The 24,739-nt window shown below is 35.5% G+C and overlaps 1 protein-coding gene and 1 long non-coding RNA gene across 2 annotated transcripts in view; one reads left to right on the forward strand and one right to left on the reverse strand.

Annotated features, from left to right (window-relative positions):
* Window positions 1-1,305: 1,305 nt before the first annotated feature.
* On the forward strand, window positions 1,306-24,413 carry LOC107498613. The gene is made up of 5 exons (XR_004952350.1): window positions 1,306-6,788; window positions 10,277-10,323; window positions 18,577-20,426; window positions 21,772-21,903; window positions 22,810-24,413. It is a non-coding gene; the product is annotated as an uncharacterized LOC107498613 (long non-coding RNA).
* Window positions 20,282-24,739, reverse strand: part of MEGF10 (multiple EGF like domains 10) — a 150,182-nt gene continuing 145,724 nt past the window's right edge. The window contains exons 23-25 of the mRNA XM_016121940.2: window positions 22,823-22,867; window positions 21,781-21,987; window positions 20,282-20,534 (exon numbers count right to left, since the gene is read on the reverse strand). Coding sequence (XP_015977426.1) covers window positions 20,311-20,534; window positions 21,781-21,987; window positions 22,823-22,867 — 476 coding nt within the window. The 3' untranslated portion in view covers window positions 20,282-20,310. The remainder of the gene's footprint in view (window positions 20,535-21,780; window positions 21,988-22,822; window positions 22,868-24,739) is intronic.

Genomic DNA, 24,739 nt, shown 5'->3' on the forward strand with positions numbered 1-24,739 from the left:
GGTATGTTAAATTCGTAAAATAGAATTCTTAGGCTAAAAAGGATAAGACTTAAAATTTGGAAGATATTTCTGAACTATTCTTTAAGGTGGCTTTCTAATTTACTTCCACCAACAGAGTACAATATTCCCTTTTCCCATATCATTGACAATGCTGTATACGGCTAAATGTGACTTTTTTTTCAATTTGATAAATGAAATGTGATATCTTGTCTAACTTTGTATTTTTAAAAATTATGGATAAATTTGAGCATTTAAAAATGTCTTAGCTTAGACTGCTATAACAGAAGTACCATCAACTGGGTAACTTAAACAATATAAACTTATTTCTTACAGTTCTGAGAGTCCGGGAAGTCCAAACCAAGGTGACAACCACTTAGATTCCTGCTGAGAGCCCTCTTCTGGTTTGCACATGCCATCTTCTTGGTGTATCCTTCCATGGAGGAGAGAGATCATCTGTTTCGTGTCTCTTCTTATAAGTACACTAATCCCACTCATAAATGCTTTGCTCCCATGACTTAATTACCTCCCAAAGGCCCCACTTCAAATACCATCATTTTGGGGATTATGGCTTCAACATATAAATTTTGGACACAGACATTCAGTCCATAGCATATTTACATATGTCATTTATATTTTTAAAGGTATTTTGTAGCATAATTGTGGATAATTTCATAGAATATTACAGGGGCAGAATTTAAGGTATATTCTGCGCTTTTAGAGTACAGAATTAATGTATCTTTTCATTCGTTAAGTTCTTTAGGTCCCTTCTTTCCTTATCTATTTGTCTATTTGGTCCGTCATGGACTGACTAGAAGAGTTAAAGTCTCCTACTACTATTGTGTTTCTCCCCTTTTTTTCTTGTATCTGATCATTTTGGTTTATGAATTCTGGTGGTATATTTTCTTTGATAGATTAGTGAAACACTTATTGGTGAAAATCGTTTTTCTTGTCTTATTTAATACCTTGAATTAAGCATTGTCTGATACTGACATCAAAATTCCTGAGTTTTGTAATATTTTCCAGGTACATTTTGCTTATCTCTTCACTTATAACATTTTGGAGTCACTTTTTGTCAATGTGTATTTTGTATATCCACAAAATAGTTGGGTTTTATTTTTTATCTTGTCCTAAAATTTTTTATTTAATAAATATTTATACCATTTACATTTGTATACAACATATATCCTCAATTTCATTTCTGCCATTTTATATTTTCTATTTTAAAAACTTCTTTAGCTTTTAATCTTTTACTCTATTGAATATATTTTGTTTACTTTTATTTATGTTTTCCTTCTAAAAATTTGAAATTGTTTTTTCTTCTAGTGAATTGTAACCTTTATATCTTGATATAATTTACACAAATCATTATTCCTCGATTTAGGTAGCATCTACTAACTTTCCACCATAAAAATGAATAACAAATATATTATCTCTCATCTCTCACTGAGATGGAGCATTCTCCCAATGGTACCATCTGGTTTTTGCTTATTAATTATTGTTTTTAGTTCTTCTCAGTTACATTTTTAACTAACAAATTTAATATCCTTTTCTTGAGCTATCACCTGAAGATAGTATCTTTTTAATACTTCCTTTCTATGAAAAATGTGTCAATTAGCATTCTTAAGTTTGTTATATCTCACCTTTGCCTTCTCATTCTACCATTCTCATTTTGTTGTCATAGTGCAACTTCCATGTTATTGTGGTTTATAACATTTATATTTTATTCAAAAATTTTAATTCCACTTTCCTTAGCCTTTATTTTGTTCTAAAGTAGCTTTAATAATAGTCGACTGCTTTTTCTCTGTTCATACTGAGTGACCATATTTTATTAAGTGCATTTTGAAAAAGAATGTTTAGATATTGGAAAATATCTTGTTAATATCTTTCTAAATTATTACACATTTGAATATACTTGGTCATATGATTATGCCTCTTTCTTGGCAGACGGTGAAGACTGCTTAGCTGGTAAAGTCCCACATGTTCAGATTTTTGTATGATTACATGAACTAAACCAGCAGTCTCCAACATTTTTGGCTCCAGGGACTGCTGCTCTTTTGAAAATCTAATGCCTGATGATCCTGAGGTGGAGCTGAGACGGTGATGCTAGCGCTGGAGAGTGGCTGCAAATACAGATGACGCTTTACTAGCTCACCCACCACTCACTTCCTGCTGTGTAGCCCAGGGGAGGGGCAGTTGGAGACATATGACCTACATTAGCAGCTTCAGAGCTAGATGGTCATCTCTAAATGTGGCCACCTCATCTGCTCTTCAGTGCTGTCATTGGGATCCAGGAGATTTGGGCTGCTCCCACAAACATTTGAATTAATTGTACTTTTCCCATTAAGAAGTTAGTAGATTTCTTAGGAAATTCAAATTATCTTTTGGAGAGCTCATTGCCTGAGATGATCTGGAAAAAAAATGTATCCTCTCTTGACCTCCTCCTTTAACCATGCCAATTTCCAGGCCAGCTCTTAGCTCATTCTTCCATACATAGAGGATCTGGGTATGGCTGTTGTCTAAGTTCGCCAAAGATAATAGAGCACAAGGGAGTGGAAATAGCTCACCGTACCATATTTTAACTAAAGCCTATTTATTTTTCTATTCTTGATGCCTAACACAATGCCTAGCACAACATTAATTCTTAATCAATATTTGTTAAATTAGGGCAAACAATGTTAAATTAGGGTAACATTCTGGAACATATCCATACTTTAATGTATACTTTGCAAATAAGTGATTGCTACTGTTAAAGAAAAAAGTCACAGGCCTAAAATGGCATCACTCATGCTAAAAGTGCAATATACCCACCCTAGATTTAACACTTGATCTAATTGCAGTTTTACCCTCTCCCTAAAACAGAATCTTAACTAGTCAGGAATCTTCTGGTGGAACACCAGTAAGGTAACCTGTCACACAGGCCCTTTCCATGTCCCATAGAAAGAAGAGGCGATCTGCATGACACGAACCCTTCACCTTCTTATCCTCCAAAGAAAAGATGTTCTGGCCCCCAAAACCAGAAATAATCCTTTCTTTTCTTTCACTAATTGCTCCCTTGCTCAACCCCACTTCCTATAAAAATCTTCCATTTTGTACAGCCTCTTGGAGCACTCTTTCAGTTGTGAGATGGGATGCTGCCCCATTCATGAATCACTAAAAAAAGCCAATAAGATTTTCGAATTTACTTGGTTGAAGTATTTTTAACACTACACTTGCTGTTATTACATTAAATGTCAATTAACCTTGTCCCTACAATTCACAATGTTGTTTCTGAAATCACAAATTTTCTTGTATCTTTAAGTTTACAGTTAAAATTCATGACAGACGATATAACATAAATTTGGTAAAGGAGAGACCTTCTCCTTGGTTACAAAAGGTGGGAAGGAATATAGGTAAGATAATAATTGTTAAAAAGATTCACTTAGAAAATTGCAATAGCCCAGGGAAGTACTTACTTAAAATAATTTTTTGTTTGGTTTCTTGCTTGTTTTGCAATTTAAACCCCAAATTTTCAAACTTCACACACCTCCCTTCTACAGCCTTCTCACTCCTCCTCCACAACACAGACATCTTCTAGTGTTTCTTTCCTTAATGAATTCCTTTCTTTAACCACATATGGTCTTGACCAAAGTGGGCAGGCAAGAGCCTTTTGAGCCTGAAGGGCCCTTGGAAATCTGGCCTTCTTTATATATATGTGTGTGTGTGTGTGTGTGTGTGTGTGTGTGTGTGTATTCTTTATATAAACATATATATATATTTACCATAAATTTAATTAACAATCAAAGAGACATATCAAAGTAAGGAAAGTAGCCTTTTTCTAAGCCTCCTTCTCAAATGCTTATCATTTGATAAAGGTTCATATCTCATTACTAAACATTTTTCTTCTTATTATTCCATTTGCTGCTAATGAGCCCTTCTCCATTTACTTCTTAGGCTCCTAGGCAACAGCAAGAGGTCGTCAGTGCCTTTTTCTTAAGCGTTTGTCCTTCTAATAAGGGAAGTTGCTCATTCTGAGAAAAAGGAGAGAGAAAGACAAAGAAATTGAATGAAAAGATAGAAACTAGCACCTTTCATTAAATTTTTTTGCCTGCAAGTTGACATCAGACATTATCTAAACTCTGCTCAATTTTGTATCAATCTCTGAAATTTTCCAGTAAGAAAACTAGTCATTTGATCATCATGGAATGGAAATTTTTGAGCCACTTGTTTCCCCTATCCCGTCTTTTTTTAAAGGTTAAAATACATATAGATATATTGATACTAAACCTTCCAGAGAAAAATAGGGGACAGGTATTAGATGCTTCAGACTTTTTTTGTCCTTTGACCCAGAACTTCCAGATTTTAAGATTTTTTTCTTAAGTTAATAATTAAGTCTAAAGGAATGTGTGTTACACTGCTGTCCTGTAACATATACTGAAATTCAAAAACAACATAAATATCCGAAGGTAAATAATTAAGTAAATTATATGATGACTAAATAGAACAGACTAACAAAAACTATTATAAATACATGCTAGAAGAATATTTAATGATAAAGACAAATGCTTAGTGAGAAAAGAAGATTGCAAAACAATACATACAGTATGATTCTTTGGTTGTGTGTTTGAAAACAAAATGTATTAGTGGCTCTCTAGAAAGTGACTTTAGTTCATTATTATTATTCCCAATGACAGGGACGTAAAGTACAGCATAAAGAATACAGTCGATAATTGTAATAACTATGTATGGTGCCAAGTGTATACTAGGCTTATCAGGGGGATCACTTTGCAAGTTATGTAAATGTCCAACCATTGTGCTGTACAAATGAAACTAAAAACAAAATCAAAAACAAAAACCCACAATTCACGGTGAGTAAGTACTGAATTAGTAAATAAAAATAAAGTAACTATAAATAGTCATAAAAATAACAAATAAGATGAAAAAGTTTGGGTTTAAAACACATCGTAAGATCAGGTAAATTATTTTCTCTGATTTTTTTTTTTACCAGCTTATCACCCCCAACAATCATTTACTAATCTTACAACGATTGATTTGAGTGTATATGCTCTAAGTTATAACTCCTATGAGACATCTTCAGTCGTAAATGTCATGGAAACACAGAATCAGTTTGGCATAAGCTCTTGGGAGCTGTAATCTCTCTTTAAATGACTTGAAGTTCTCTTTTTATTCTTGACCTTGTATTGCCTTCTTGATAGTTGAATTAAATTCTTTGTCAGGTCCATGAAATGAGTACCTGAGACCCTCTTAGAGAATCTCTATTTAGGACTATTGGGTTATTTCCTTCACGATGAGAATAGATTAGTAGGTTTTATGCCATTGGGAATAATATTAACTTATATTCCCAATGGCATAAAACAAGAGAATAACCTTTGTTTTAAAAAGTGTTAGAACCTTTCAAAATAATTGATCTTTATTAAAAATTTGCAACCATCCCAAGGCCAGAAACTCTTTAGATCCAAGCATTTCTGTATAACCCATTCCACTTAGGACCTACTATGCTTGGAGCTAAGCCAGAAATGAACCAAATGAAGGCTCAAGTCAGACTGCTGTTTACCTGTCTTCCCTGACCTGATGTCCATACATCTGTTTGCTGGTTAGAGAACTTTCATTGCATGTTCACAAGATACATTTGCAAATTGGGTTATTAGTACCTCAGAGTTTCTCCTATGATTGGATACATATCTAAAGCAGAAGTTCAGGTTCTTCATTCCAAATTTGGGGGGATTTCTACTGCTTCTTGAGTTTGTACCAAGGCAGAATTCCACTTCCTGCATAACCCTTTTGATTTCTGACTGAAACTTTGAGCTAGGAGAATTCAAAGCCCTACAATAGAAACTGCCAAGTTATCAGGAGCTTAGGCTTTCTGTATTTCATATTGGCTGCTTCACAGAAACTTTATGATGCTAAGAAAAACAAATAGCAAAGCCACGAGGTATTATAACTGTGTGGACATGATAATACCTTACATGCTAATGTAAGCTTTAAGTTAAGGATTAGTTGTAAAAAAAAAAAAAAAAAAAAAAAGCCTAGTCCCATCTCGTGAATGTGTTGAAAGATTGTGAAAAAATCTTTAGCTTTCAAAAGTGAAAAATGACCATACCCCACTGTTACTTAAGCCATGGGAATACTTAAAAAAAAAAAAAAAAAAAAAAAAACATATCACATACAATGTTGAATCTAGGCAAAACATTCTCTGATAGCAGAAGCAGGCATGATAGCAAGTACTGAAAAGTAATGAGGCCACTGAACAAGATATCTGAAAATAACTGCAAAGAAATAAAAGGTTAACAGTGGTATGCAACCCCTTTTTCTCTTGCGTTTGTCTTACCAATTTATGGAACTATTTGGATGCCTTGATCAGAGATAAATGAAATCACTTATTGCTTAAAATAGAAAATGATTTATTGCCTAGCAGTGTCCTGACAGGAAAGGATTCAGCCATTACTCCATATATGTTTGGATGAGGAAAACAGAAGGAAAAAAATAATGTAGCATGGGGTGGTTTGAATGAATTTTAGATTCTTTCAAGTGAATAAACAGCAGTCTGGTTCAAGCAGTGAAAGCATCCCTGCTTACCTTTATTTTAATGACTATTATAATAAATATTGTGAACCTTATTCTTAGGATGCAGAGTTGCCTTTTAATATTTTAGAACTTTTAATGGATTCTAAGACTAACAGGTACTAAGAAAAAGGCATTAACGCTTTCTTTTCTTTTTTCATCATACATAAGAAAGAATGGTTACTACACAAAAGGAAGAGAATTTAATTTAAACTAGAACTTCCCAAAAGGTAAGAATAATTTTTAACTTACAATATTGCATACCACACCATATATACATATAAGCTGTTACATGAAATGATAAAAAAAATGAAACTTTCAAATACATATTTCTTCTATTATTAAAAGAAGAAAACAATTGAAATATAAATTGCTGAAAATTTCCAGTAATACAAAGTAGGCACTTTTAGGTATAGTACTGAACCCAGGAATAAAAGTATTTTGCATATTCAAGAAGAAAGAAAGAATTCAGTATTCTGCACCATAATCTCACACTCATAATTTTGGGAATTTACTATTTCCTTGACCTCAAAATGATATCTCAGACTTCTAGTTTCCAGTACCACATATAAGGAGCTCAGATGTTGCCATGTCACTTTACAACCAGTAAATAGCTGAACAAACTGAAAAACCCACAACTCTTCTCGGATCCATCGGAGAAGTGAGGTCACAGGGCAAACCACTACTCCCCAAAGTGAAGAAACAGACAGGTGGGTATAGAGAAGTACAATATGGGAGCAGAAACCTCTGCAGGAACCAGGGCCAGGTAGGAAAATCTGAATTGCCATGAATGCATTTCTGGAGGCTCAATATGGACAAGTCTGAGAGAAAAGAAACTCCCAGGGGACCCAGTCAGAAGGGGCCCTCACGCTTACATAAGTTTTAACTGCATGAACGAACAGCAGGTTCCCTCAGAGAATAGCAGGGAAAATCCCCTCCTGATCCCGCAGCAGGAGGGGGAAAAGGAGACATTTTGAAATACACCAGAGCACTCTGTTCTTAACAACAAGGCCTAACTTCAGGTGAAACTAGTTAACCAGGGCCCAACTGACTCGGGAAAGGGAAATATCCATCTCCAGCCCCTTTTTAGCCAACCAATCCCACCTATACAGAGGGCAGAGGAAACTAAGAAACACTTGTGAAGTTCACAGTCCAGGGACACAGGCTCAAGTAAAAACGGAGACCAATAGTAGGACTGCAAACCATTCCCCCCCACACACACACACCTTGCCTTTGCAGTTCTCAAGACCTGTTTACCCTGTTCCTCTTATCTGATACATCATGTCCACCTTTCAACAAAGCATAATAGTAAAAGGCAAAAACAAAGTTTGAAGAGACCGAGCAAGTAAAATATGGTACAAGGGTTGAAAATATCAGATCAGGAATTTTACAAAGCTATGAATAATATGCTAAGAGATTAATCAAAAAGGTAGACAACATGTAAAAGTAGGATAGTATAAGCAGAGAGATGGAAATTCTAAGAAAGAATAATAAAAGAAAACACTCTAATAGAAATAAAGAATGCATTTGATGGGCTCAGATTGGCCACAGCTGAGGAAAGAAATTCTGGGCCTCAGGATAGAACAATAGAAAAAGACAGAAAAAAAATAGAGCAGAATTTCTAAGACCTGTGGAATGACTATAAAAGGTATGACATATGCATAATGGGACTAGCAGACAAAAAGAAAAAGAGAAAGGAACAGAAACAATATTTAACCAATAATGATTGAGAATTTTCTCCACATTAACGTCAGACACTCGTCCACAAATGAAATGGAGAAAGTGGGTGAAGGAAGAGACAAATAGATCAGTGGAACAGAAAAGAGAGCTCAGAAATGACTCCCATAGATACAGTTTATGAGGAAGGACAGTGTCAATATCTTTTCTTCTCAGATGAATAAACTAAAGTCAAGTGAAATGAATTACCCTGATCAAGATCACACAAGGCGTCAAAACTGGAAATCTGTCACTAGTCCTAACAACTCCACGTTCCCTCTTGTTTCTGTCATTCTTAAATGATATTAATTTAGAGCATATTCCTCTCAATCCTAGAAAGAATTCGAAGTAGTCATAATAAAAGCCACTCCCACAGCACTGCAAAAATAGACAATGAAGATAACAAATAGACAATGAAGATAACATAAGCAAGAAAGTGAAATAAATATGGAGATTTAAATAATGACTGGGACTATCCGTAAAAATGAGATCAGAATTCTTTAAGTATAATAGCAAGATCTTCTTTGCATGGTAAAACAAGATTGCTTGGAAGAGATGGTGTGGTCTGTAGTGAGATGAGAGAAAAGTGTGGGAGGAGTTCAAGGCAGGCTGAAATGACTCTCCATAGACTAGCAAAGAGCTATTAAATCAACATTTTAAGTTCTACTTAGGAATGCTACAGGCCTTCCATTCTAATCAACAAAGTAATGGCTGTATACAGGCAACACTCAACACTTCTGCATACTTAAAGTAACAAGAGGCTGAAAACAGCTGTGAGTAAAAATGTCAAGAAGAAACCCACCACGACCAGAGGATTTGGGTTCTGGCTGATCACCCACCCATAGGAGCTGAGGGCACCAGCCAGCTCTGTCATCGGATGAAGGGCCACTGCATCTCAGAGCAGTTGCTGGTTTTCTCAGATTTCTACAAGGTGTTTCTTGGAGGACTTGTTTTCGCTTAGCTGCTGAACCAATTTCTAACAACATTAAGAGTTCTGATGATAAAGTGCTGAGTCTAGTTTTAAAAAAAGTAAGTAATCCAGGATGTAAACAGCCGAGTAAATGTTTTCCTTGCAGTCATCACCTTGGGTGGTGACCCGATTAGTCTAAGGAATATTGTCTTAGCTTAAATCAGTCTGCCTTTAGAACCAGTAACACTCAAAAAGGAAATTTGTCTTGTATTATATAATATAGAGAGTTAAATGACAATGTTTTCATAGGTTATGCTTTAGTCTTTAAGGTTATGTTTAATGGGATCGTGGCTTTTCACTCTTCATGTATATTAATACTGACTTTTGCTTTTAATCTGTCTAACGCTTTTATGTAGTACATAATGTCCTTGTATTTGTGCATTCAATCAAAATCTAATGGAAACCTATTTCATATATACCAGGTGCCAAGCTCATAGAAGGATCAGCTACTCTTATTAAAAGAAATGGCACTCTTTTAATAACCAGAGGCATTTTCTTGTAATTAACATGGCCACACGATTCCTTGTTCCAGTTTAAGGGTATTCATTGGCAATTACCTTATCTATTTCTCTAGAAGGAAAAATAGCAATATTTTGAGTCTCTGTGTATTTTTTTCCCAGCTTTTTTTCCTTCCTTTTCTTATCTTTTTAAATAATACATTTTTTTCTGGAGATCAACATTTCAGCTTAGGCTGTCAAGGTTTTCGTTTAACATATCAAACAAGTAAGAAAACTCCTGCCTTTCATTCTGGTGTAAAATTATCTTTGTCAAGTGACTCAGTGCTACTTTACTTTCTGCCACAAATAAAATCTACCTGCAATATAAACAAAATATTCAGGACATTTTTTTTCTTAATAAATTTGCAGCCACAATTCAAGCATAAAAGACAGCATTTGCTTTTATCGATGCCCAGCTATTTAGTGAGTAGAAATATTAAAGTGCATATTTTTAAAACTAGTGCAACATAAAGAAAATGAACATTCAATGCCGTTCTCATAACATAGTCATCCATGTTTTATAATGGTCTCTTAGGTGGGCATCCATCCTGGAAAAAGTCTCGAGCGGCTTCTATTTCAAAGGTAAGGAACTCTGTGTGTAGTTCTACATAATGGCATGATTAAATACCATTGTGCGTAAGTGTGGATTTCTGAATGGCAATTCATAAATAAGTCCTCATGTTAAGAGTTTATACATTACGTGGAACCGAGGACCCTTCAGTGAAGTCATCCTCTAATTCAGTGCTTCACAGGAAAGCTACTAATGAGGAAGACTCCTTTATGACCAAATAATTAGTCTGAGGATCTTCGGAGAAAGTAGGAATCTAGTTCTATCACCTTTTACCTTTTACAGGTAAAGTGAGTACATCAGAAAGGTATAGATTTGAAAATACCCATCTCATGGTATTTTCAGTAAGTAGGTGCTTCCACGAGCATATAACTTTCTGGGCCTTGGCTTTTCTGGATATAAAATTAAAAGATAGGAGAACATGTGCTCTGAACACGTGCTCCTGTGTGAGTCAATGACAGTGTTTTGAGATCATGGCCCTCAGAAATCAGGACCAAAATTTGAGACTATTGGACAATCAGAAATCAGGGTCTTGGTAACCTAGTGATGGGCTGACACCTCTCATACAGGCTCGTTGAGAGCCAATTGTTAAATTTTCAGGAATTTTGTGAGCCAGTTGTTAAGCATAGCCATTATTAAAATTAAGGTATATAAATTTAAAATTCAGTAAGTTATATTTTAAAAAAGAATACTCAAAATTCAGCAATTTTAATTATTAGTTATGCCTTTGAGGTTATTTATACCAACTGTCTACACTGTGGAAACACTACATAATGGTGCGCAACCCAGCATCTTCCTAACTCCACATTCAATGATGTCATGTCGGTAGTTTCACATTGGCCACGGTGGGAATACGTACACTAGGGAAGCAGGGAAATGCTACAGATTGATGCTTTTTAATTTTTTCAGAGAGCTGGTTGCTAAACATTGACCCAGACACCTCTGGGGTCACCAGGCTGAGACGAAGGAGAGGAAGGAGGTGTGGATCTGAGTAAGCAAATCAGAGTGCCACTCTAAGGCAGATCTCATGGATGTTTCCTCAGAGCAGAGTCCACAAAGCATAGTTTTTTACTTAGGTATGCCTGGGTCGTATAGTCTCTTTAGCCTGATGCCAGTCTAATCCTGTGACCAAGAGAGAGAAGGAAGAGTCTTTGACAGCAAGTGCAGTTCTAAGGAAGTGTAGGTCAGGCCAAAAGGAGTCTTTGAGCCAAAGGAGTCCCTCATTTTACAGGAAAGGTCTTTCCTTTTCTCAATCATTGCCTGAGAGCAGCCTGTTGAAAGCATGACCTTGGTGCAGATGTTGCAGGGGTAGCCACAGGGACAGAGGCAGAGATTGGGGAAGTATAGAGAAGGAGATGGTGGGGCAGGAGGGAGAATGAAGACCAGCAACCAGAACAACTTTGCTATGATATAGGGCTCATGGAGGCACAGTGGGAGAGGTTGAGTTTAATATTTCCAATTAAAAGTCACTCCCTAGCAATATCTATTACAATGGAAATACTCTGGAGCTGGGGCTCCCAGCATTGTGGTTAACGTAGCAAAGACCTGATATGAGAAGGAAATATTCTGCTAGACAGACAGGCTCTTGTTATCTTTTAAGTTAGCAGTCCCCAACCTTTTTGGCATCAGGGACTGGTGTTCCTATGAGAATCGAATGCCTGATGATCTGAGGTGGAGCTGAGGCGGTGATGCTAGTGGTGGGGAGTTGCTGCAAATACAGATGAAGCTTTGCTCACTACCTGCCATTCACCTTCTGTGGTGCGGCCCGGTTCCTAACAGGCCACAGACCAGTACTGGTCCATAGCCTAGGGGTTGGGGACCCCTGCTTTAAGTAACCAGCTTCCTGAATTTACAGCTTTCATCATGAATTATTGCAATTGTAGGATGGGACAAAAGGAAAAACATTTCCAAGTCACCTAAGAAGAATGCAGAGGAAGAACAAAAGCCAAACTGGCATTGCCAAATTAAGCAGAAGCTCTTATGTATTCAATCAATCAATCAACCAATCAATCAATCAATATTTATTGAACCTGTCATGTGCCAGATATTACTGAGTGTTCTGGTGATACAGCAGCAGTAAGTCATACAGAAAAAATCTTGCCTTCATGGAGCTTATATTCTCATTGGAAAGACAAACAATAAAGAGTAAACAAGAGGTTAAATAATAGAACTTCAGATACTAAGCCTCAAGAAGACAATCAAGCAGGGTAATAGAATATAGGATGATGATTCTATCCCACACAGGTGGTCAGGAAAGGCCCTTCTCAAGAAGTGATGATTGAAGAGCAGCCAAGATTAGAGTTTTTCCCTTTCCTGTTGAAGACTATAATTCAATCCCTACTATTTTAGCTTTCTTTGCCTAAGAAAAATTGTGTACAAACGAATACAACCTCCACTTTATATTGGCCTCATTTCCATTACCACTGGCTCAAGAGCCAGTAGATGTTCTAGATAAACACACTGAAGCAGAATAGCCTGTACTAGCTTTTTAGTTCCAAAAGTATTTACTTAAATAAAATCTTCCCAATATTTTGGGGATAACAAAATTTTAAAAAGGTTAGCTAGAATCTCAGGAATATGTAAAAAAGACCATAGAATTTTTTTACAATTTTTAGTTTTTTTCTTTAAAAACGAGTTGTTCCTTTTGTATTTTCTCCTCAAAGTATAATGAATGTGAAAAATAAAAAAGTTCTTGCATGTTTCGGTGTGTACAATTCAAGCATTCTTACTTTGAATTATTAAATATCATCTAATTTTGAATAATTTGTAAATATACAAAACATCAGGGCACAGAAAGAACTAAAACCTTATCTACTTTACACAAGACTTAAATATTTAATCTGAAGCAAAATCATCATTTTGGCTTTCCTCTACATTTACATGTTGATATACTGATTAAATTATTATATACTATAAAAATATATTACTGTCAAGCCGGGTTTACCAGCAGTCTATATGAAATAGATAATAAGAAAGATAATCTTTTTCCCCTTAACTATAAAATCAATCTTACTACAAGACTCCAAGCATTGGAACATGATGATAAATACTAACTCTGCTTTCTTTATAACCCCTTGTGGTGGGGCATGCTCAAGCGTGGAAGCCAGCATTAAGCTTCCAAACCTGCATGTGTATATACTAACCACTGTGTCAACAAACCTCGGTTTTCATCAGCAGTCACTAAATTCTTTACTTTGATTTCAGTACATCTACAGTTCTATTCTAAACACCTGGGAAGCAATGCCTCAAGTCCCTAGTTATGGTTAACCCTTCAGAGGGAACAGTATTTCTGTCTGTTCTCCTAATTTCCCTAGTGTCTAAGATGTCTTTAAAGCAAAACTAGCCTATATATCTAGATAGAAGCCAAAAAAATATAAAAGCTCACGTGTTAGTTCAGCAATATATTCTTTGTTTTGTGAAGTTTTTAGTAAAGGTTACAAGACATTAACAGACTTCCAAGTTCTGCTTTTCGATATTTAAATATATCTTGTTCCATAAACCTCTCAATCATATGCCAATCAATATATATACCATGACAGAATGGCCGTTTTGTGGCATATGTGGATTTTTCTATTGCTTTATCACCAGTAAAGAAGTCCAGACCATTGACACAGGAGGAAATACAACCTGCTGTCAGTTAACAGCTTATAGTGGGAGTCAAATTATAGTCTTCAATAGGAAAAAGGAAAGCTCTAATCTTAGCTACTGTTCAAGGCTTCTCATTTTGTTCTTGGGCACACTTTTGCTGATTCCTTGATAGCAATTCAATAACAAGCAATAGTGCTTTGGTATCTGCAGCTTACCCTATGCCAGTCTATCATATAGGTTCCTTCTTCCTGACATCACTGATTCTTCTTGGTTACACCAATTGGGTCAGAGATTTCAAGCAGAATGAAAGGTGGGGGAGCTGGTTAACAATTTCTGTCAAAGAGCCTTGTCTTGGGAAGAGGGGCAGCTGATGTTGCAGCAGGAGAACAGCGGGCAGCTACTTGACCCAACTTTTCAGGTGATGTTGCCCTTGTCCACCTTGTTCTCTTCCCCATTCCTGCTCCCACTCTACACTTTCTCTATTCAGTCGAATTATCTTTGCTTTGTAAGCAATCTGTTAATTCTGCTTGTACCATAGTAGGTTTATTTTTCTATCCTTAGATTTCATAAATTTCACCAGGATGTGTTTCTCCATACTTTTTTCATTACTTCTGTTCATTAACCTAGTAGATCCTTTCACATATGAAAGATCTGACATGAAAGAGTCACATTAAGGAAGGGCATAATTCATAGAAGTTTTTTTTCATTATTTAGTTGATCACTGCATCTCCATGGTTTCTTTTTTTCTCCTGTTTTCCTCACCTGTGATTACCATTTTTGGAATTTTACTCTTGTGTTTCATCTTCCAAAACATGAATTTAGTCTCAGTAGCTTTTGTTTTCACATTCCTCTGCTGTATCTTTAAATTAGGGAGTCATTCTTTTCAGTTCCAGGAAAACTTATCTAGTCTTATAATTATATCCTTTAAGAGTTTTAATCGTACTTTATCTGGAATTTTAATCATATTTTTTCTTCCATGGTCTACATTAACTCCACCTCCATAATAGAGGTTTATTGCAGTGTTCCAATTTAACTTCCTTCCCCTCTACCTGGGTTGCTTTGTTCCCATCCTGTGGTTTGTGATCTTTTTCTGCCTGCTCATGTTGATAATGTTCAGATTTTCAATACTTCTGTGGATTCCTCTGGTTCTTTCTTGTATTTTGAAGGTCAGAATAGAAATTTTTCTTTCTGTGGGCAGCCAGTGATCTCCTTTGCCCTTTTTTTTCTTTTCTTTTTTTGATGGAAGTGGCAGAAGGCCTCTCAGTTCACAAGTCCAATTGGGAATGTCTGATCTTATTAACTAAAGAATATGGCAAACTGCCCTTTTAGGGCAGTTGCCATCACACTAAGGACTGCTGGCCTCTCTCGTCGCTGTGTAATATGAACATTCTTCCCTTACTTTCTCCTTGTGTATACACCCCATCCATGATCCACCCCCATTAACTCCCAGCAACTCCCATTTACATTTTGCTCCCTACCTGCACCTTCTTTCAAGGACTTGGTATCTCGCTGTGTGGACACCTCTTCCAGATGCCAAGATCAGTCTTTGACTTTTTCTGGACAGCTATATTTGCCGGAATGGCAAAACACAAAGCCAGGTCACCATCTTCCCAGAAACTTACATCCAAACATTTAAAAAGCATTCACAATTATTGGGAAATAACATATTACTGTAAGATGAAATTATATTATTATTGTTTTCCTAAATTACTACTTTAGAAATGAAAAAACATATAAATTTTTTTGTAATACAAAAATAGATCAGGATATGGTCACATGAACATGTAGGTTTTATAATATTCATTAAATGCTCACTTGTGATTTACCAGCCTTATAACTCATATGGTTACTGCAAACTGACTCATATTATTAACCTTTACCAGCTATCTATCATGTGTCAGGCACTGAAGTGTTTTATATGTATGAAGTTGTTAAATTCTCACAAACTCCCTTGAAATAGGTACTATTATTTCCAGCATAGTGCAATATAGAAACCATGGTCCTGAGAAGTCAATAACAGCTAGTAAGATGCTTTATTTTCCTAATAAATAATAATAATGAGCTCCTTGAAAATAGTTCATACCCTATATTTCTCTGCATTTCCCAAATGTGCCTGGCACTCAGGCTCTCAGTAAATAGCTATTAAGAGAAGAAGCGATGTTTTATTCATATTTGATACCTAAAACACATTACTATAATGCTTTATTATTAAAAAAAAAAGGCATTAACAGACTACTGAGATTTAAAAAGCAAATCCATATAATATAACCTAAAGCTATTTATAGAAGACCTATCAGCCACTAACTGGGGTTCTGGGGATCCATATATGAATAAAATGTAATTATTTTTTAAATGTGCATATAAAATGCTATGGGACCACACATAAAAAATAGTTTTTTTTTTTTCAGTAAGAGCATTAGTTTTTAAAAACAAAACAAAACAAAAAAACAATAACATCACACAGAGAAATAAGCACTACTTAAAAGTTTTTTTATTAGAAAGTTTATTGCATTAATCTAGAAACTCATTTGGTGATATAAATGACAATGCAGGCTAATACTGATGAAAGTTTATCATCTTTGGATAAGAGATATTTTAACACTGAAAGCATTTTTTTTGTTTGCTATGACCAAGAAAATCAGAATGTATTTTAATTTTTTCTTTTAAAAAATATATATTGCGATTCATTCATATCAAAATGAAGCCTGAACTAAATGCTAAACTAGAACGAGCAGACCCAGTGTTAGGACACCAATTTTAAGAGGACCCTAAAAGGGCAGTTTGCCATATTCTTTAGTTAATAAACAAGCACCTTCCATACTATGTAATTCACACTTGCATATATATCTGTGAATACTTCCATGACATAAAGCCTTTAAGACCAAGATGTCTCTTAAATATTTATTTTGAATAATAAACATGTTACCCAGAGATAGAAAATTCATTATTTTAAAAAACATAACCTTAAAACTCAGTTTTTATATGATCTCATCTTATTTCAAGGGGTAAGTAGATTTCTAATATCAACAAGAATTCTAAATGGTATTGTGATACTTTTGTTCAATTTCTGTAATATTTATGATTTTAAAATCCCAATAATTGACAACTACCGCTGTGGCTCTTCGGAGTCAAGATCACATGTTCATAAAGTTGCTGTCATTTCTCACAACCCACAGTCCTTGTGCTAATGGATTCAGTTGGGACAGGTTATAACTGCCCTATTATAAAATTCTATGTTGGTTTTCCTGAAATTGGTGAATATAATTTTCATAGAGATAATGCTAAACACATTCAACTCTCTGTAACATTACCACTATAACATTACTACTATAACATGGAAGAAGAATTTATATCGAAAATTGTGAATAACCATGAAATTTTCCTTGTCGTATAACTAACCACAAATAACATATCCTCCATATTAAAGTAAGCATATGAGCTATCATTTGAGCTAGTTTTGATGTATTTATATATAAATACAAGTAGTTAAATTTTTTTTCTGATAGAGCAACCTCTAAGGAAAGAATAATATTTTGCTGAAATTCCCACATGAATGACTTTAGCCAAGTGTCACCAAACTCCTTCACTGCTTCACCATTATAGAATACAGGAAAGAAAGTTATGTTTAGTGTCTATGGGTTCAAAGGTCATGAGACTAGATTTATTATGTATGAAGAATAGATATCACTATCAAATTACATTTGACATACCTGGAAAAATTCCAAAAGATTGTAATTTCTGGGGGAAAAATTTGTCAAGTCCTTTTGTCTTTCATTTAATTCTCAGACAAAAGTATTTCTCTCTTTACTCAAATGAATATCAAAATATCTAGAAAATTTCAACTTCTCAATTAGACCTCTCCATATATAACATGTAGTTTTGCCCTGTGTGTGTTCTGATGTTTGAAAAGTTCTGAATGAAACCTATAATTAAGAACCTCTCATTTCAGAGCAGGAGCTACTCTGAATAATTTATTTGTCAGAGAGAATTCTCAGGAAGGGACGTTGCGCTCCTTCAGAGTTTACTTCTGCTGCCCTGGTAGTTTACTTAGGTTGCTGTTGCCTTTTCTTTCTTTCTCCTCTCCCCGCCCCCCCACCCCACACCCCGCCCAGTGAAATGAAAAAAGAAACAGTTTTTTTTTTCTTTCATCTCCAGGGAGTAATGGGAATATCCGAGTTACCATTGAACTCTAAAGAGAGAATCCTTAAAAAAAGATAGGAACGATGTCTCTCTTTTCATTACCAAAAAGGTCTTTTTGTGCCTATTGACTCAAGTGTATCAGTTTGATGCCTACACCCTATTGTCAAGGGTCAGGCAGTGGTTAACTGTTGGCATGAATCAATGGTTTTTTAGGTGCGTTCCAAGCAATTCCTATTTTTTTGAATCAACTTTGGGGTTCCCTAAAAGAAACAGACATCAAAGGAGTGAAGATCCTAAGTGTGTTTGTTCTATCATCCTCCTGACCAAACCACCGTCTCAGGAACAGGTGTGTGATATGAAATCACTGGATATCCCAGCTTGATAACTGGCAGAGACAGTGTCATCTGTGTACTACTGGCAGAATGGGTGTACCATACATATTTGTTAATTGACTCATTGAGACAGGACACCTTACTGGGTGTCTTTAAAAGACTGAAGGCCACTCACGAAGTTGCTTATGAAGTTTCTTCCTTTTTCAGCCTTCCAGCCCTTTGGTTCGTTCACACAACTCAAAGAAAGAAACTGGCTTTCTTGCATCGTACTGGAATTCTCGCGAGACAACTACCTTGGAGTGAAAATGTTATTGCACGATAAGTATGCACAGGATGAGTATGCATTCTGGTTTGCCTGGAACAGTCCAGATTAAAGCCTATTGTAGGTTAATTATTAATAATGCCCTCACTGACTCTCAAAAGTATCTCAGATTGGATGATCAATTATATGATCACTCTAATGAAGGTCTTTAGTAAGATCAGTTTGTAGTACTTGCTCAGTAAAAATAGCTTCCCTCTTCCCTTCCCCCTGGTTTAAATAAGACTCAGAACCCACAGATCAAAAGGAACTTCATTTTGGACTATTAAAAAGCTTCTCTATTTCAATGATAAGCTATTTCTCTATGGTTTCCGTACTATTTTAGTAATGACCAATTTTAATAGATTTGATTTATATATTTGCATTTCCTCCCTCCAAAAGAAAAAAAGAGCAATGCATTTTTATCAAGCAAAAAGATAAGTGGCAATAATACAAGAAATACTGAACATATAATTTTTTTCATTAACAATCCAAACACTACAAAACATAGAATATACAACTTAAAAATGAAAATACAAATTAAAGAAAAATGGGGTACATGTCATATTAGCAATGCAAAAGACCAGCTTAAGCATAGTTTCTCTAAATCAACAATTAATAAAAGAAAAGTGCCCTTTTCTCAAATATGCACAAAAATATTTCAGTCACTTCTAGGGAAAAATTAATAAAAACTTTCTGCTAATTCTATGTTACAGCATGTATTACTAATGGTTTACAAAACTTAAGTGTCTTGTTACACTTAAAATTTACAACCTTTTCCAATCATTATATGCTCATTCAATCCAGTCTGTCAAAAATAAAATTTTTTCATTTCTATATTTATGAAATAATTACTGATATGTTATGGATCTTATATAGTGAATGTATATGATAGGGACAGCGATCAGAATAATGTCATGGATCTAAAGTGGGCCAAGAGTCAAACAGAGAGAAGAATCATCTCTGCTTAGCACATATTGATGCCTGTAATAATTCTAGTATTTCTAAAGTAATTTTAATTATACATTTCTTTATTCTAAAAAATGTCTAAAGTTTTCTTAGTTCAATTTTCTATCTACTTTTAGAGTTTATTTAGAGTCTATTCAGTCATGCCACTTGATAAAATGTTTCCTCCTGGGTTCATGTTGTCCCTACAATTCTAAGTCCTGCTGAAAAAAAAATAAACAATCAGGACTCAATAATATGCCCCCTTTCTTCTACATGTTTAGTGATTCACTCTAAATTTTATGGTAAACTGCACAATCCTAGGTACAGCTCTACAATGCAATTGAGAAAGAAAATACTTAATTTTTCAAGCAATAATACCAATGTCCACTGCAACCCATGTTTCTGAAGGAGCTCTGCAAGTTCATGCTTATAGCCATGGTTTTACAATAAGTCATGCCTCAGGGGTGCAGGCCTAAAACTAACAAGAATGGTAAATCACATCAATATCTCTTTGCAAGCCACCTGTACAAAAGGACTACCATCTGCCAGCCTCAGCTCTGAGCTTTCTGGTTTATATCCAGCAAATGCCTACCAAGTAGGTTAACATTCACATAGGGTGGCAAACTTGAGGATGGAGAAGAACCAAACTGCATTTCTGGAAAGGGTTCCAGGGCCTACTGAGTGGTCCTTTGGTGTCATTCACTGCTACTGCTGCTGCTACTGCTGCTGCTGCTGCTGCCGCCGCTGCTGTTGCTGCTGCTGCCGCCTCCATCTTTTCGCTTAGGGGAGGATGAACTGTCTCGGACTGGAAGTAGGTCATAATGGCAAGGGATATGACTGTTCTTTGGGAGGTCGTATGGATCCTGGGTCAGATGCCCATTATTGCTGAATATTCCTTGGACGACACTCACTGTAGGTTCTGTGATAACCAGGAACATATTAATTTATCATCAAAGAAAATTCTTAATAAATAGAATATGGCATTTCTTGCAATTTTCAAACACACGAGAGGAGTTTTTATAAAAAAAAGTAAGAAAATATTATTTTTTTAAAACAAATGATCCTTTAAAAACAACATAGAGATGGCTACTATATGGTTGGCAGACCCACTGATGCCTGCAAATGGTGTTCAAAACCAAAGGATGACTATGTGGTTAGGATGAAAACATCAAGGGCATATAAAAAAACCCCTGGATATGAATCATTGTCTAAAAAAATGTTGGCAATAATCTAGTGCAAACCTCTAAACTCTACAGGTAAGACGATTGAGGTCCTTACACGTTAACTCAATTCATGGAAACACAAGTTAACGATGTTAGGACTGAGGCTCTTAGCTGAGTTCTCATCTCACGGTAGCGGGTTTATGAGACCGTTCAAAAGTAAATTTAGTTCACTACGCCTCCCATTTAAAAAAGCTGTCTTAATACTTTAAAAATAGTTATATATCTTTTCACTGACATGTCTGTAGATAAAACAAATTACTAGTGACTAGAGTTAAATTAGCCATTTCATTTACAAGTAGTAGAGGATTTTTTAAAGTTTAAATCATAAATACTGAAATAGAAAAGAAAATAAAAAATATATAACCCTACTATTTAGCCAATGAAAGGTCTCATATTTTTATCTTTCCCCGAATGGTATTTGCAAGGGCAAGACATCAAAATAACTCTAATTTTAAATTGAAATCTTTAAAATTTGTATCAGATTCACATCTGAGAATATTATTGATATATTAAACAAATTTAAACATAAAATTTTTCAATCCTGTTAAAAGAATTATATTAATATAATGAATGCAACCAGGAATTGGAACCACCTGTTTAATCCACTAGAACCATTTGTTTTGGCTAACTCGACATGTTAGCTAATATGATACATATGCTCTTCCACATATGTGCTAAAACATTCACTATGGTTACAAAACAAAAGATGGATGACCAGATGGGAGATAATAAAATTTCCTTTAAATTTTTTAAATGGTATTTTCCCTGAATAAGTTATCTGACATCAATTAATATGATTGCTGTAAATATAACTTACATTTTAAAATATGGGTCATTATTTTCACTAAGGTTTATATGAACTGCTGTTGATTTCTCTAAGACTTTAAAATTGTTTTTTAAAAATTTTCATACTACGTTCTTTCTTTGGTTCAGAGAACTTACCAACTTCATAGACATTCTTATTGGCTGAAGCTGAATTATTGATCTCTGCATAGGGGGAATCTCTCCGTGCTGGTGACTTCATCTCCACATAGCCACACTCTGAGTTTTTGGGGATAAGTACAGGTGGGTCTTTAATAGTGGCATATGGGTTTTCAGAACTGCTTAGGGAGCAGTTACTTGAATTGTATTCAGAATTCTTTCCCAAGTCTGTGAAGAAAGATGGGGGGAAAAAGCAGATGCTAGTTCATGAACAATGTTATTTTTTTTCTTGGCGATAATTTACTTGGGCAGTTTTTCTCTGTAGCTAGTTTTCTAAATTATATACACTGAAAAGAATGCTATACATTTCTACTTATTATGGAGGGCATTTGCTATAAAATTACTATAAAGAATAAAGAACTATGAAGTAATTTTATCTCTTCTCTAAGGTGAATACCGATGTAAATAAACATCATGGATTTGATTTCCTTTTGATTATCATACTCAATAAAAATTAATCTCATTCTAGTTTATTAACAGTCTCCAAATTCTCAAAGGCTTCAATCAAGAAAGCATCTGTTGATGGCCCCAGGAGCACAAGAAGGTTCTATCATCATGATGAGGAAGGCATTTCTGCTGAGGATTCCTTGTAAAACTGGAATTCCTCATAAATACTCGGCATGTGATGTTATTACTCAAACTCCTCCTCAAGAGCAGGCCTCAGAGAACATGCAACCATGCTGATCTCTTCCTATTTCAGTTTTTACATTTTTCTCTCTTCATAAGCCATATTTCTTTTGAAGGAAATATGTGTGTTTTCCCAGCAAGCTGAAACCTTTGTTCCCCTAGACTTAAGGTCTAACTTAAGTCCACTGATAGCCACTCGCTTGATGTCAGTCAGACGTGTTTGTGCATTTGCTGGAGTAACCACACTAACAGTTCTACATTTTTTCTACACTGTCACTCTTGCTCATTTGGCAAATTAGCTCAGTCATTGAGGTAAAAAGGTTTTTAAGAATTGTGATTCTGATAAATGTGTTTCTTCTTCAGATTTACACCATACCTTTCAAGGACTTTCCCATGTAACTTCTATCAAGTCCAAAAGCACCTGAGATAATGGAAGAAAAAAAATACCCAGTGAGACCTGAAAGCAAGAGAAAGCCCATCTGATATTTCAACATCCTGGAGGAAGATGGTTTGGGCCCCCACTACCTCCCTGCTGCAAACATAACCAAGGCTGCTCCTTTTTAAACCTTAACCCCAGATGTCCCTAGTGCTTAGAATTAAAAGCACACATACATCATTTCGATCATTCTCTTTCTCATTTACAGTGACTTTAGGAAAGGCTGATCAATACAGGGAAGAAACTGAGGCACAGATGAGTCAGTACTCTTGATTCAAGGTTGCACAGTGGAAAGAACAGAGCCAGGACTAGAACTGAGGCAAATGACTCTGATTTCATCACTTGTTAGCCACATGACTATGGGCAAGATGTTCAACTGAGTGTCAGCTTCGTTATCTCTAAAATGAGAAAACAAAACCTGCTTTCCAAGCCTTACAGTGTTGTTGTGATCATTAAGTGAAATAGAGCATAAGCTTTGTAAGCTCTGAGGCACCATATAAATAGTAGTTTTCATTACTGTAACACTTCCTGCGTGATACCACCCTCAGCTGTTCTATCTGTAAGCATCCCAAGGCCTTTTCAATGATCTTTTAAAGGAATGTTATGGACTTAGGTTAAAAACAGAGAGTAAAAAATTAACTTGTGCGAACATTCAAATAAGTATGAGACAAAGAAATGACCCCTGTTACTGTGCATGAGTTTCTTAGAGTGATGTTAAAATCAGGTTCTGATGGTGATGTCCTATGGGGACATGCTTTTGTGGAGACAGAAGGAGGATCCCCTAAGTGGACAGGTTGTGCCTAATATCAATCATTGTGGGACAGGAAATGGGAAGCTTTCCTCTCAGGCACACTCTCTTGGGTCTGGGTTGTGACATCTAGCCAAATTCCCAGCTGGTAGGAAAGGCACCAAGCTATACAGGGATGTAGGATAAGAGTACATAATGAAGAAGTAAGCATACAATGAGCCAGAACACAGTCATTATTCCTATTTTACAAACGAACAAACCAGTCTCGAGAGGTTGATTAGCCCAGTGTCACATAACGGAACCAGGAATTGATCTCAGGGCTTTGTGTCAAGTTCAGGGCTCTTTCAGACAACATCACCACAACCTTTCCATCATTTAAGACACCTACACACTTCATCATCCATGATGTGCCTTACTCCATTCTTTGTAAGAGAAGACTTTTCTGTGCAACAACTTTAGGGGGACATTAAATGCAGAATTACTCTTGGAATGGAACAATCCAAGAAGATCCAGAATTTCCAATGAAGATTTTATGTTCCCAATAATCAGTCCCTTGGGTCTCATTGAGACAAAGCAGAGATTTATTTGTGATCAATGCAGTGACTGTGTGTTCTAGAGTCTGAATAAATTACAGTAGGTGAGGGTCAAACAAGAGAACATTTTTTCTAAGGAGTCCTCAGTAGTACTTTACTGAATATCAACTTGTATTCTTCTTTGAGCTAAATCATTAATGTAATGTATACTTTTTAAAAATGTCCCTAATAATTTCTCCAATAAATAATTTCTCCAATAAGTATATTGTAAATAAGTATGTTATATAAATAATTTTACACTGTGTGTTTGTAAAAATACACATCCTATTGATAATGTTGGCATAGGATACAGATAAAAGTTAAGAATCTGTACTTTCTTGCTTAAACATTTGCATTTCTGTATTAAGAGGGGATTTCTGAGCCCACAGAGAATGATTTTGATATCTGGCTCAGGAGACTGGACACAAATATGGTGTTCACAGAAAGATCCGAGGAGGAGCAATCGGAAGACCTACTGGAAGACCTAGCTTTACCTCCATTCTCCCAAGAAGTCCTGGACAAAAGTGTTAACTTCTC

This window comes from Rousettus aegyptiacus, unplaced genomic scaffold, assembly GCF_014176215.1.
Source record: "Rousettus aegyptiacus isolate mRouAeg1 unplaced genomic scaffold, mRouAeg1.p scaffold_m13_p_8, whole genome shotgun sequence".
Classification (NCBI taxonomy): Eukaryota; Metazoa; Chordata; class Mammalia; order Chiroptera; family Pteropodidae; genus Rousettus; species Rousettus aegyptiacus.